This window comes from Narcine bancroftii, chromosome 4 (assembly GCF_036971445.1).
Source record: "Narcine bancroftii isolate sNarBan1 chromosome 4, sNarBan1.hap1, whole genome shotgun sequence".
In the NCBI taxonomy this organism is placed as follows: Eukaryota; Metazoa; Chordata; class Chondrichthyes; order Torpediniformes; family Narcinidae; genus Narcine; species Narcine bancroftii.
Window position 1 is genome coordinate 173,320,690 of NC_091472.1, and position 13,610 is coordinate 173,334,299.

Genomic DNA, 13,610 nt, shown 5'->3' on the forward strand with positions numbered 1-13,610 from the left:
ACCTGAAGAAACACACAAAGATCAGCGTGTACAGAGCCGTTGTCATACCCACACTCCTGTTTGGATCTGAATCATGGGTCCTCTACTGGCATCACCTACGGCTCCTAGAACGCTTCCATCAGCGCTGTCTCCGCTCCATCCTCAACATTCACTGGAATGACTTCATCACCAACATCGAAGTACTTGAGCTGGCAGAATCTGCAAGCATCGAATCCACGCTGCTGAAGACCCAACTGCGCTGGGTGGGTCACGTCTCCAGAATGGAGGACCATCGCCTTCCCAAGATCGTGTTATATGGCGAGACAGAGGTGCACCAAAGAGGTACAAGGATTGCTTAAAGAAATCTCTTGGTGCCTGCCACATTGACCACCGCCAGTGGGCTGATCTCGCCTCCAACCGTGCATCTTGGCTTCTCACAGTTCGGCGGGCTGCAACCTCCTTTGAAGAAGACCGCAGAGCCCACCTCACTGACAAAAGACAAAGGAGGAAAAACCCAACACCCAATCCCAACCAACCAATTTTCCCTTGCAACCGCTGCAACCATGCCTGCCTGTCCCGCATCCGACTTGTCAGTCACCAATGAGCCTGCAGCAGACGTGGACATACCCCTCCATAAATCTTCGTCCACGAAGCCAAGCCAAAGAAAGAAGAAATTTATCTTCATCCAGCATTACCATTTGTATCCAATTAAAGAGGGTGCAAATATTTGTGACACCAGGCAGATTGAGGGAAGTTGCAATGTTGTGCTATGAAGTGAAATGACAATCTTCAACCTTAACTGTTGTTCCCTTCAAATACTCCCATGACATACACAGCAAAAGTTACATTCACTCTATTGTTTCTTTAAACACGTACATTTACATGCAAAAACTAAATTCATAGCAAATTCTCTCAACTGTTAAGGTTGGTTAATTAATTGATTCCCTCTGCAGTGACTAATCACCATTCCCAGCATACATACAGTATGGTTTAAGTAGTAAAGCTCAACGTACTTTTCCTTTTATAATTCACAGCAAATATTAGATGGGGGTGGGGGGGGGGGGGGGGAAGCCCTCCAATTTGAAGTTGGATAATTGACAATATACAAAATCAGGGATCATAAGGTGTGGATTCTAAGAGGCTGCACGTTTTATCACTGTTTGTAGTACATATTTGCTCCACTATCCTACACTATATTGACTTTGCAAAGGCAAGGGTAACAGTCACATTTATGTTTCATAAAGTATATAAATTAATTACAAGAAACATGACATGGAAGGTGATGTGTCACAATTGAATATACGGAAGCTTCATAGGATCCATGATGACCACAGTAAGTATTGGCAATTCAAGATAGTTAGAAAAGAAAAACTGGAATCAAAGATTGAGGCAATGCAATAAATCAGGAAGCAGGAAAGTTATTCTGATATTTTGTTCCAGAAGGTAGAAAAAGGCGACAAAAGGATGTGACTATGATTAAATCTGTAGATAATTCTAAAAGATACAGCTCCATTTGGCACTCAATTCCATTGTAGGATAGACCTCAATCAATAAAAAAAGTTATAAAAAGGAGATATTAGAGAGCCTGGTGTCATGGGATCAGGTCAACAACCTTTTTCTCAGTGTCAGAAAAATGAAGGAGATAGTCAATATACTACCTCAGAAGCCAAAGGAAATTTGGCATATCCCCAATGTCTCTTACCAATTTTTTTTTACAGATGTGCCATAGAAAGTCACCCAGCTTATAATAGGAACTGCACAAAAAACTGCATGGAGTTGTAAAAAGAACACCACACAAACCAACCTCCACTCACTTCAGCAACTCCTTTTATGCACCCCCTCCCCCCAGTCTGCTCATGAAATCTGCAATATCTGAAAGGACCCCCCCCCCCCACCCACCCCAAGAGTATCCTCTTCTCCCACCTCTTGTCAGTCAGAAGATATGGGAGCTTGAAAAAACACAAAACTCTATATTCAAGGATAGTTTTATTTCCTTCTGTTTTTGAATGAACCTCTCATTAGTAAAAGATGATACCCCTGCAAAGTTTAACTGTATTTTTCCCTATATCCTGCACCTTATCCTTCTAACACTTTTCAGTAAAATTCCCAGTATCTGGAATTAAAGCAACTGGCAAAAAAAAACCGAAGAAATAAATAAATACATTGAACATAAATAAGAATAAATAAAAAATTAAGTTGTTTAAAATTGTAAAATTAAATGTTCTCCAAAGCAGCTCACAACCCCTTGATGAAGATGGGAGCAAACATTCAGCCAGTGTAGCGGGCTAGTCATGCCCTGCCACAGCAGCTATTTGATAAAGTTTCAATAAAGTTCTGTTTGAAGAAAATGGTGGCATCCAGGATGAAGAGCTGGACGATGTCGTTCGCTGCTGGGATGACTCTCCCAAAGTGTCTCCCTATCCCTACCTAGTAAAAGTCTTTATCTTTACTAGTATTAAGTATATTAGTAAGGCTTTATCTGTAACCTTGGGGGAGGGCAGGTTAATTATGATAACAGCATAGTTAGTGTAGTGGTTAGTGTAATGCTATTATAGCGCCCCTCACCCCAAGTCCAAAGCCCGCTGCGCAGCTCAGACGGCAAAGTCCTCCTCAGCGACAAGATCTCCATCCTCAACCGATGGTCAGAACACTTCCAATCTCTTTTCAGTACCAACCGCTCAGTCCAAGATTCCGCCCTGCTCCAGCTCCCTCAACAGCCCCTAAGGCTAGAGCTGGATGAGGTTCCCACCCTGGATGAGACATATAAGGCAATCGAACAACTGAAAAGTGGCAAAGCAGCAGGTATGGATGGAATCCCCCCAGAAGTCTGGAAGGCTGGCGGCAAAACTCTGCATGCCAAACTGCATGAGTTTTTCAAGCTTTGTTGGGACCAAGGTAAACTGCCTCAGGATCTTCGTGATGCCACCATCATCACCCTGTACAAAAACAAAGGCGAGAAATCAGACTGCTCAAACTACAGGGGAATCACGTTGCTCTCCATTGCAGGCAAAATCTTCGCTAGGATTCTACTAAATAGAATAATACCTAGTGTCGCTGAGAATATTCTCCCAGAATCACAGTGCGGCTTTCGCGCTAACAGAGGAACCACTGACATGGTCTTTGCCCTCAGACAGCTCCAAGAAAAGTGTAGAGAACAAAACAAAGGACTCTACATCACCTTTGTTGACCTCACCAAAGCCTTCGACACCGTGAGCAGGAAAGGGCTTTGGCAAATACTAGAGCGCATCGGATGTCCCCCAAAGTTCCTCAACATGATTATCCAACTGCACGAAAACCAACAAGGTCGGGTCAGATACAGCAATGAGCTCTCTGAACCCTTCTCCATTAACAATGGCGTGAAGCAAGGCTGTGTTCTCGCACCAACCCTCTTTTCAATCTTCTTCAGCATGATGCTGAACCAAGCCATGAAAGACCCCAACAATGAAGACGCTGTTTACATCCGGTACCGCACGGATGGCAGTCTCTTCAATCTGAGGCGCCTGCAAGCTCACACCAAGACACAAGAGAAACTTGTCCGTGAACTACTCTTTGCAGATGATGCCGCTTTAGTTGCCCATTCAGAGCCAGCTCTTCAGCGCTTGACGTCCTGCTTTGCGGAAACTGCCAAAATGTTTGGCCTGGAAGTCAGCCTGAAGAAAACTGAGGTCCTCCATCAGCCAGCTCCCCACCATGACTACCAGCCCCCCCACATCTCCATCGGGCACACAAAACTCAAAACGGTCAACCAGTTTACCTTTCTCGGCTGCACCATTTCATCAGATGCAAGGATCGACAATGAGATAGACAACAGACTCGCCAAGGCAAATAGCGCCTTTGGAAGACTACACAAAAGAGTCTGGAAAAACAACCAACTGAAAAATCTCACAAAGATAAGCGTATACAGAGCCGTTGTCATACCCACACTCCTGTTCGGCTCCGAATCATGGGTCCTCTACCGGCACCACCTACGGCTCCTAGAACGCTTCCACCAGCGTTGTCTCCGCTCCATCCTCAACATCCATTGGAGCGCTCACACCCCTAACGTCGAGGTACTCGAGATGGCAGAGGTCGACAGCATCGAGTCCACGCTGCTGAAGATCCAGCTGCGCTGGATGGGTCACGTCTCCAGAATGGAGGACCATCGCCTTCCCAAGATCGTATTATATGGCGAGCTCTCCACTGGCCACCGTGACAGAGGTGCACCAAAGAAAAGGTACAAGGACTGCCTAAAGAAATCTCTTGGTGCCTGCCACATTGACCACCGCCAGTGGGCTGATAACGCCTCAAACCGTGCATCTTGGCGCCTCACAGTTTGGCGGGCAGCAGCCTCCTTTGAAGAAGACCGCAGAGCCCACCTCACTGACAAAAGGCAAAGGAGGAAAAACCCAACACCCAACCCCAACCAACCAATTTTCCCTTGCAACCGCTGCAATCGTGTCTGCCTGTCCCGCATCGGACTGGTCAGCCACAAACGAGCCTGCAGCTGACGTGGACTTTTTACCCCCTCCATAAATCTTCGTCCGCGAAGCCAAGCCAAAGAAGAAAGAAAAAAGAAAAGAATTATAGCGCCATAGACTGGGATTCAAATTTAAATTTTGTAAGTTATGTGGGAATTGCCTAATTAAAATGAACTTTACATAATTTTTTAAAAATTACTTTACATTTTGCACTGTCTTTTGTCTTTTAACCTGCTTATTCTTAATGCAGGTGTATTAGTCAGGCAACCAGAAAATTTGCAAATACAGCATCTGCAATCCACATAAGTGCCAGATACCGGGATTTTACTGTATTGTTACGAGCCCAAAGGACCTAAAACCCAGCAGCAATAGACATTCACCAAGACAAGTGGCTTTCAAAACAAAAGTTATTTTTAATCAACTTCAAACATGAAAATAGAATCAAACTTTAACTAAACTCTATTCTTATATGATACTCTATACTAACCCAAATTACCCCTTCTAATTCTAAGCGCACGTGTATGTAATGTGTGTGTAAATTCAAGAAAACTTCTTTGGTTCACAGTTCAATCTCAATTCTCCTTCTTCCAAGTTCTCTGGTTGCAGGCAATCACCATACTGTGCACAGAATTTAACATGTATAAAGTTCACCAGGCTTGGTGCTTGAAAAGTAAATGTTTACTGGTCAGGAAGGTTCTTGTAGGGTTTGCAGAGATATTTGTTGCTCCAGGATTTCCACAACTGAGGTACCACCACTAGTCACCTCAATGTCTCACTGATGAAACTTGTCCCATCAGGGTCTTCTAGATGGTAACCTCTTTCTTCAAGCTACCACAGAGTTCCATTCCTTCCTCTATTTCAAGAGAAACATCAGACAGATAGCACATACAGCCATCTACTGCTCTGGAACTTGCTTTCATCAGTTTCAAACAGTTTTCCCTGAATTGCACTTTTCAGTTACTTGTCAGTGTCCCACACACTGACTGACTGAGCTGTTCACTCAATTCTCTCTCTTTTCCAACTGAAACTCCAAAGAGACCATGTGACTCATGTCTTGCAAAACTCCCACCTTCTCCAGCAAACAACAGGAGTTCTTTCTTCTGCTCCATCTATTCTTATCTTAGGTCAACAATCTAGAATTGACCTTTAGACAGCATGACCTGATAGACAGCACGACTCCAGGAAGACAATGGTCAAGCATTACAACCTCAGTTCAATTAACACCTACTTGTGAAAGGTGCTTACATTCTCCAGAGATCTTGCAATGTGAATTCTTCAGTTTTTCAAATAAGATCTGTTTTAAAATGTATGTACGTAACCTACTCTAAATCTTATAAATTATCCCCAAATATTAATATTGTTAGTTTGCTCCACTTTTTTATTTACTATAACACTAGACCCTGCACTTTTGTTTTATATTGCAATACTTATGTATGGGTTCCCTCCTCTTTTACCTAATTTTTATCTTTGTACATTTATGTTTGCATGAAATGGAAGAAATTACAGTGCATTTCAAGGATTTGAAAGAAGTGAAAATGTATATGGTCAATACAACTTCTAAAGATGAGCAGTCATCTTCCAAAATTTCACATGTTCCCAACATGGAAAGAAGTTCATGCAACTTCCACTATTTAAGAGGAAGGGAGAAGGAAAATGGGAAATAATCTGAAATCAATGGTCAGAAAGACTCTCTCATTAAGAGAGTAAATTGTGTGTTTAAAAAAAAGTTGGAATAAACAGGACATTTTCAGTGTGGGTGACTAACAAATACTGTAAGTAGTGTTATGTGCACATATCCTCTATCAGCGATTTGCATGAAAGATCCAAGTATCATATAGCCAAGTGAGCTGATGATACCTAGCTGGTTGGCATTGTGGGTTGTGAAAAAAATGCTGAAAGGTTTCAAGGCTGAGCAAGTGGATGAGAAGAGAGCAATGGAATACAATTTGGAAAACAAAATATGTCATCATCATCTTGGTAGGACAAAAAGGAAGAATTCTTTTTAAATGATAAGAAATTGATTATCTCTACTCTCCAATTGTAGGATGTGGGAAGTCAGAGACTGCACAGCTGTTCCTGATGACTACACCTGCAAAAGGTGCATTCAATTGCATATAATGAGTGACTGTGTTAGGGAGCTTGAGCTGCAATTGGATGAACTGAGGATCATAAGGGAAGCAGAGGCAGTGATAGAGAGGAGTTACAGGGAGACAGTCACCCCTAGAAAGCAGGAGTCAGGGAATTGGGTGACTGTGAGGAAAGGAGGGAGAGCGCCAGTGCAGAGTACCCCTGTGGAAGTGCCCCTCAGCAACATGTATTCGGCTTTGGATACTGTTGGGGGGGAACAGCCTATCAGGGACAAGTCGTGGGGGTCAGGTATCTGGCACAGGGGCTGCCCCTGAGGTTCAGACGGGAAAGAAGGATAAGAATAGGATTCTTGTAGTTGGGGACTCATTAGTCAGAGGGACAGATAGGAGGTTTGTGGGAAGAGATAGGGGATCCAGGTTGGTATGTTGCCTCCCTGGTGCCAGGGTCAGGGATATCTCTGATCGAGTACATAGCATTCTGCAAGGGGAAGGAGAACAGCCAGAAGTCGTGGTCCATGTGGGGACCAATGACTTAGTTAGAAGTGGGGATGAGGTCCTGAAACAGGATTATGTAGAATTAGGTAGGAGGTTAAAAAACAGGACCTCCAAGGTAGTAATCTCTGGATTGCTGCCCGTGCCACGAGCTAGTGAGGGTAGAAATAGGAGGATGTGGAGGATGAATGCGTGGCTAAAGAGATGGTGCAGGGGGCAAGGGATAAGATTTCTGGATCATTGGGATCTCTTCTGGGGAAGGTCGAACCTGTACAAGAGGGACGGACTCCACGAACTGGAGGGGGATCAATGTGCTGGCAAGTAGATTTGCTAGAGCCGTGGGGGTAGGTTTAAACTAGTTTGGCAGGGGGGTGGGGAACAGAGGGTTAGAGCAGTGTCCAGGGAGTATGGCCACCTAACTAGGAATAAAAAAGATAAGAAAGGTAGGATGGAGATTAGGGAAGAAGGTAAAAAAGAGAATATATGTGAGGGTCATTCTCTGAGATGCATATATTTTAATGCAAGAAGCATAGTGAACAAGGTAGATGAGCTGAGAGCATGGATAGATACTTGGGGTCACGATATTGTGGCAATCAGTGAGACCTGGCTACAGGAGGGGCAGGACTGGCAACTTAATGTTCCGGGATACATTTGTTTTAGATGTGATATATCAGGGGGTAAAAAAGGAGGAGGAGTTGCTCTGCTTGTTAGGGAGGACATTACTGCCGTGAGGTGGCAGGATGGTATGGAGGGATCGACCAGTGAGGCTGTTTTGGTGGAATTGAGGGTTGGAGGAGGCAAGAGGGTGCTAATAGGGGTGTATTACAGACCACCAAATGGGCCAAGGGAATTAGAGGAACAAATTTGTAGGGAGATAACGTATATGTGTAAAAATCATAGGGTAGTGATCATGGGAGATTTTAACTTCCCACACATTGATTGGGATACCCATACGGTTAGAGGGCTGGATGGGCTGGAGTTCGTTAAATGTGTTCAGGATTGTTTTCTAAATCAGTTAGAAGAACCGACTCGGGATGGTGTAATACTGGATCTCCTGTTAGGGAACGAGCTAGATCAGGTAGCGGACATTAATGTTGGAGAACCAATTGGGTCTAGTGATCATAATTCTGTTAGTTTTGGGGTAGTTTTAAGGAAGAGCAAGGAGAGGCCTAAAGTTGAGGTTCTGAATTGGAAAAGAGCAAATTTCGTAGGAATAAGAAGGGATTTGGGGAGTATTGAGTGGGACAGGATATTTTCAGGTAAGGATGTTAATGAAAAATGGAGGATATTCAAAAAAGAAATTTTGAGGGTTCGGAGTAGTTATGTCCCAGTCTGGATCAAAGGAAAGGCTGGAAGTCATAGGGAGGCTTGGTTTTCGAGGAATATTGGAAATTTGGTTAGGAGAAAAAGGGAGGTGTACAAGAGGTATAAAGAGCAGGGAGCTGAGAAGTTGAAGGAGGACTACAAGGAGTGTAGAAGGAATCTTAAGAAAGAAATTAGAAAGGCCAAAAAAAGGCATGAAGAGGCTTTGGCTGACAGAGTAGAAATAAATCCAAAGGGTTTCTATAAGTACATTAAAAGTAAAAGATTAGTGAGAGATAAAATTGGACCCCTTGTAGATAGCGAGGGTAGGCTGAGTGAGAAGTCTGAGGAAATGGGGGAAATTTTGAATGATTTCTTTGCCTCGGTATTCACTAGGGAAAAAAATGTTGAACCAGTTGAAGTAAAGAAAAATAGTGGGGAGGTCATGAAGCATATAAGGATAACCAAGGAGGTAGTGATGGCTGTGTTAAAAAAAGATAAAGGTGGATAAATCTCCCGGACCGGACAAAATATTCCCTCGGACACTCAGGGAGGCTAGTGGACAGTAAGTGGGGCCATTAACAGAGATATTTAGGATGTCACTGGCCACAGGGGTGGTACCAAAGGATTGGAGGGTGGCGCATGTATTTCCTCTCTTTAAGAAAGGGTCCAAATGCAAACCTGGGAATTATAGGCCTGTAAGTCTGACGTCTGTGGTGGGCAAGTTGATGGAAAGTGTTCTGAGGGATGATATTTACAAATTTTTGGAGGTACAAGGATTGATAGGGAGTAATCAGCATGGTTTTGTCAGGGGTAAATGATGCTTGACAAACCTGATTGAGTTCTTCGAGGGGGGTTACAAAAAAGGTTGATGAAGGGAAAGCTGTGGACTATTTGGACTTTAGTAAAGCTTTTGACAAAGTTCCCCACAGGAGGTTAGGAAAAAAGGTGGAAGCATTAGGTATAAATAAGGAGGTAGTGAAATGGATTCAGCAGTGGTTGGATGGAAGGTGTCAGAGAGTAGTGGTAGAAAATTGTTTGTCCAATTGGAGGCCGGTGACTAGTGGAGTTCCTCAGGGTTCGGTCCTGAGTCCACTATTATTTGTTATATATATTAATGATCTGGATGTAGGGGTAGAAAATTGGATAAGCAAGTTTGCGGATGACACAAAGATTGGTGGTGTTGTGGACAGTGAGGTAGATTACTGTAGATTAAAAGGTGATTTAGGAAGGCCGGAGGTGTGGGCTGAGAAATGGCTGATGGAATTTAATACAGAGAAATGTGAGGTGCTGCATTTTGGAAAGGCAAATTTAAATAGGTCATATACATTGAATGGTAGACAATTGAGGAGTGCAGAGCAACAAAGGGATTTAGGAGTTATGGTAAATAGTACCCTCAAGGCTGATACTCAGGTAGATGGTGTGGTGAAGAAGGCATTTGGAATGTTGGCCTTCATAAATCGGAGTATTGAATTCAAGAGTAGGGAGGTTATGATGAAATTGTACAAGGCATTGGTGAGGCCAAATTTGGAGTACTGTGTACAGTTTTGGTCACCAAATTATAGGAAAGATATAAACAAAATAGAGAGAGTGCAAGAAGGTTCACGAGAATGTTGACAGGATTTCAGGGTCTGAGTTACAGGGAAAGGTTGTGCAGACTGGGGCTTTTTTCTCTGGAGCGTAGAAGATTGAGAGGGGACTTGAAAGAGGTGTTTAAGATTTTAAAAGGGACAGACAGAGTAAATGTGGATAGGCTTTTTCAATTAAGAAAGGGGGAGATTCAAACTAGAGGACATGGTTTAAGATTGAAGGGGGAAAATTATAAGGGGAACATGAGGGGAAATTTCTTTACGCAGAGGGTGGTGGGGATGTGGAATGAGCTTCCGGCAGACATGGTCGAGGCGGGATCATTGGTTACATTTAAGGAAAGACTGGATCGTTACATGGATAGGAGGGGACTAGAGGGGTATGGAACGGGTGCTGGTCAGTGGGACTAGGAGGGTGGGGATTTGCTACGGCAGGGACTAGTAGGGCCGAACTGGCCTGTTCTGTGCTGTAAGTGGTTATATGGTTATAAAATATTCAGGTACAACATAAAATTAGAAAGGCAACCCATATGTCAGCCTTAACTGCAAAATCATTTTGAGTGCAGGTTTAGAGTCCTTTTACTGCATTATACAGGGCCCTGTGATACTGCATCTGGAATGTTGTTTACAGGTCTGTTCTCCATCCAGAGAAAGGAAATAACTGCAAAAAAGTAGTGGAACAAATGTTAATAACTTGATCCCTGGCAAGTTTTACTGCATGAGCAGAGATTATTCTATACTCTCAAATTTAGAAGAATGAGTGGGGATTTGATTGACATATTACAGGGCTTAAACATTGAGCTGCAGTGCTGATACTTTCATGTCCATGGTGCCTGGAACCATGGATTAGACACAGAAACAAATGTCAGGCATTCTGGATTGAGAGGAGAAGAAATGTCTTCACTACAGGCAAGTGTGCCTTTGGTGTGTAGAACAAATCACTGAATATATTCAAGAAGATATCAATAGATTTTTGAACACTGTCCTATTAAACATTCCAGGGCAAGAGTATTGTGTTACTGTATTTACTCGTGTCATAGTCAAGTTTTGGGGACAATTTTTTTTTTGGGGGGGAGGGTGATCGATGACTACACGGATACTATTTTTTAATCATGGTAAATAATTACGTCATTCAAGGGGTCAGGAGCTCAGATGGCTTGTATGGGGTGAAAAGTCCCCATTCAGGGCATTGGGAGCTCGATGGGTAGGTGGACGAGGCCTAGGAGAGAGTTTGTGGCCAGGGTGTCGGGAGCTCGGATGGGCAGGCAGCCAGGGTGAGTATCTGTGGTCGGGGTGTTGGGAGCTCGGTGATCTGGGCCAAAAATGGGGGGAAGTGGGGTTGACTTTTACATGGGTCATACAGAAAACATGCAAAATTTAGGCCAAAGAAAAAGGGGAATGATCACCTATTACATGAGTATAGAATGAAGCTCCCTTTAGATTGTCCTACCAAACATTCCAAAAGCAGATAGAACAAGTTAAATAGAGAATAAAGCCCCCTATATTCTGACCATTCTAATAACACATATAAGCATAGTGTAGATAAAATAAATGACTGATCAAGCCTTTCTGGAAATGGGTAGAAAAAAATGACTATTTTAATCCAAACCATAGCGTGGATACTTTTCAAGTTGATTATTTTCAAATTATCATTTTAGAATTTTAACCTTTTGAATCTTTTTCCTCTCAAAACCTCCGAGGATGGTGAATGTGGATGTGGAAGCAGGTAATGCTTGATTCTCATTTTGATCATTTTCTTCTTTCGCTTCCTGCTGCTGTGGATTCCCCAAATCCGCATTCCTCTTCTCTTGTGACTCAGTTAGTTCTTCTGACACTTCCAGAGTTCTTGCCTCATTATCAGGAAATTCATCTGCAGTGGCAAATCATTAACAAACAGTAAATCAGATATGTCAGGGCAATACATCAAAATGGTCATTCATGATGGAATAAGTCACAGAGCTCCTGCGAACTGTATTAATAAAGTACAATTTAAAGCAATCCAGGCAGTGACCTACCATTTGATTATAGTTGGCAACACTTTGAAGTAAAGGTGGTGGATTTAGAAGTGTTGAAATGCCTAACAAGGCAACTAAAAGTAGAGACAGCATGCAGCACCCCCAGAGGCCTACCCAGCAGACTAAAGCCTCAGCCTCACCAGATCCTGTCTCCCCGGGCCACTCAATGTCAGACAGAAGAACAGGTAAATGACTTTGAGCGGCTAAAGCTAGCAGTGCTGACTAACTTCATAACGACATTGCAGAGTCCATTAAAATGGAGATAAGAATATAGTTTGAAAACTAACTAGCTGCCCTTAAGTCAGGGCTACAGGCTGTAAAAACGTAATCAGACTGTAAAAAAAGTATCCACAGACACCAAATTGAGAGAAATTAGTGATAATATTAGGGAGATAGATAATTCAATGAGATCTGCTCAATACAAAATAAAATTATAACTCTCACCACCGATATGATAAAGCTGGCAAACAGATGTGAAGATTTGGAAGCGAGGGCCTGGAGCAATAACATCAGGATAGTATGGATTCCGAAGAAACCGACAGCACAAGTGAAAATGCAGAATCAGTTTTATTTAGAGGCATTCGGACTGGATAAAGAGCCACTGGTAGACCTAGCACACTGCACCAGGGGAGCGCTCATGAACCATAGTTGCTAGACTAAACAATTAGAGTGATTGTGTGGACGTCCTACACTGTGCCAGAGAATGCAGTGACATAAAACTGAAAGGAATGACTATCTGTTTTCCCTGATCTCACTGAAAAAGTGAAGTGCCAGTTGATGAAGTAGACAAAGACGATGTGGTCAAACAATAATCATGGCTTTTATTAGCAGAAACTCATGGTACAATAATGAACTTCAACTTTTGTCTGCCATAAAGCAAATAGTCACCATGAGCATTGCTCAGTGCTCCTAGCAATAAGAAAAAGAGAAGCAAAAGTGAGTCTCTTCAGAATCACTGGGTGTCCATGGATTCGCCTCCAACACTCAAGCAGCCTCTGCAGCCACATGAATTCCAGTTCAAACCATCGGCAACCCAAACTCCAGATCCAAACCTCCAACACAATCACAAAGTCTTCAGCACCTGAAGCCTTTCAGGAGCCTTTCCTGCGCTCAGAAGCCTCTTAAATCTGATATCTGGTTCACATGAGCCAGTCACCAGCAGCCGCAGCCTGTGTTGGTCCTTTGACTGCAAATCACCAGCTCCTCACATCCTGTGTTGGTCTTTTGACTGCAAGTTACCGTGGTCGCAAATAGCCTGCAACCTGTGTGGGTCTTTCAGCAACTGAGTCCCTCGCTGGTCCGCTGCTGCAGTCACCTTCCCTGTAGGGTAATCTCCCTGACTTCTCCTTCTCAACGAAGTGTGTTCTCTCATTTCTGGTGCAAATCTGCTACTCCCCTAGAGTCTGTAAACCTCATGGTACGCTGCCCAGCACAGGTGCTGCAAACTTGCACACAGACCTCCATGATTTAAAAAATAAATTCATGGGATGAATCACAAGAAAATATCTTCTGGTTGTGGTATGAATGTTGGCTTGGACTGCAGAAGAACTTACAACTATTCACCAAACTTTTCATCTATCATGGACAGTAATAAAACTTTGATTGAGGCTGCCATCTTTCATTAAAAAATTGCAAAGGAAAGTAGAAAGTTTTCATTTTGCCTAATGTGTCAATAAATTTTGACAGTTAAAT

At 43.1% G+C, this 13,610-nt stretch overlaps 1 protein-coding gene across 3 annotated transcripts in view; it reads right to left on the reverse strand.

Moving 5' to 3' along the window:
* Window positions 1–13,610, reverse strand: part of ddx51 (DEAD (Asp-Glu-Ala-Asp) box polypeptide 51) — an 80,826-nt gene that overhangs the window by 53,765 nt on the left and 13,451 nt on the right. For all 3 annotated transcript variants that reach the window (XM_069933041.1, XM_069933039.1, XM_069933040.1), the window contains exon 3: window positions 11,571–11,773. In XM_069933041.1, the coding sequence (XP_069789142.1) occupies window positions 11,571–11,773 (203 nt within the window). The remainder of the gene's footprint in view (window positions 1–11,570; window positions 11,774–13,610) is intronic.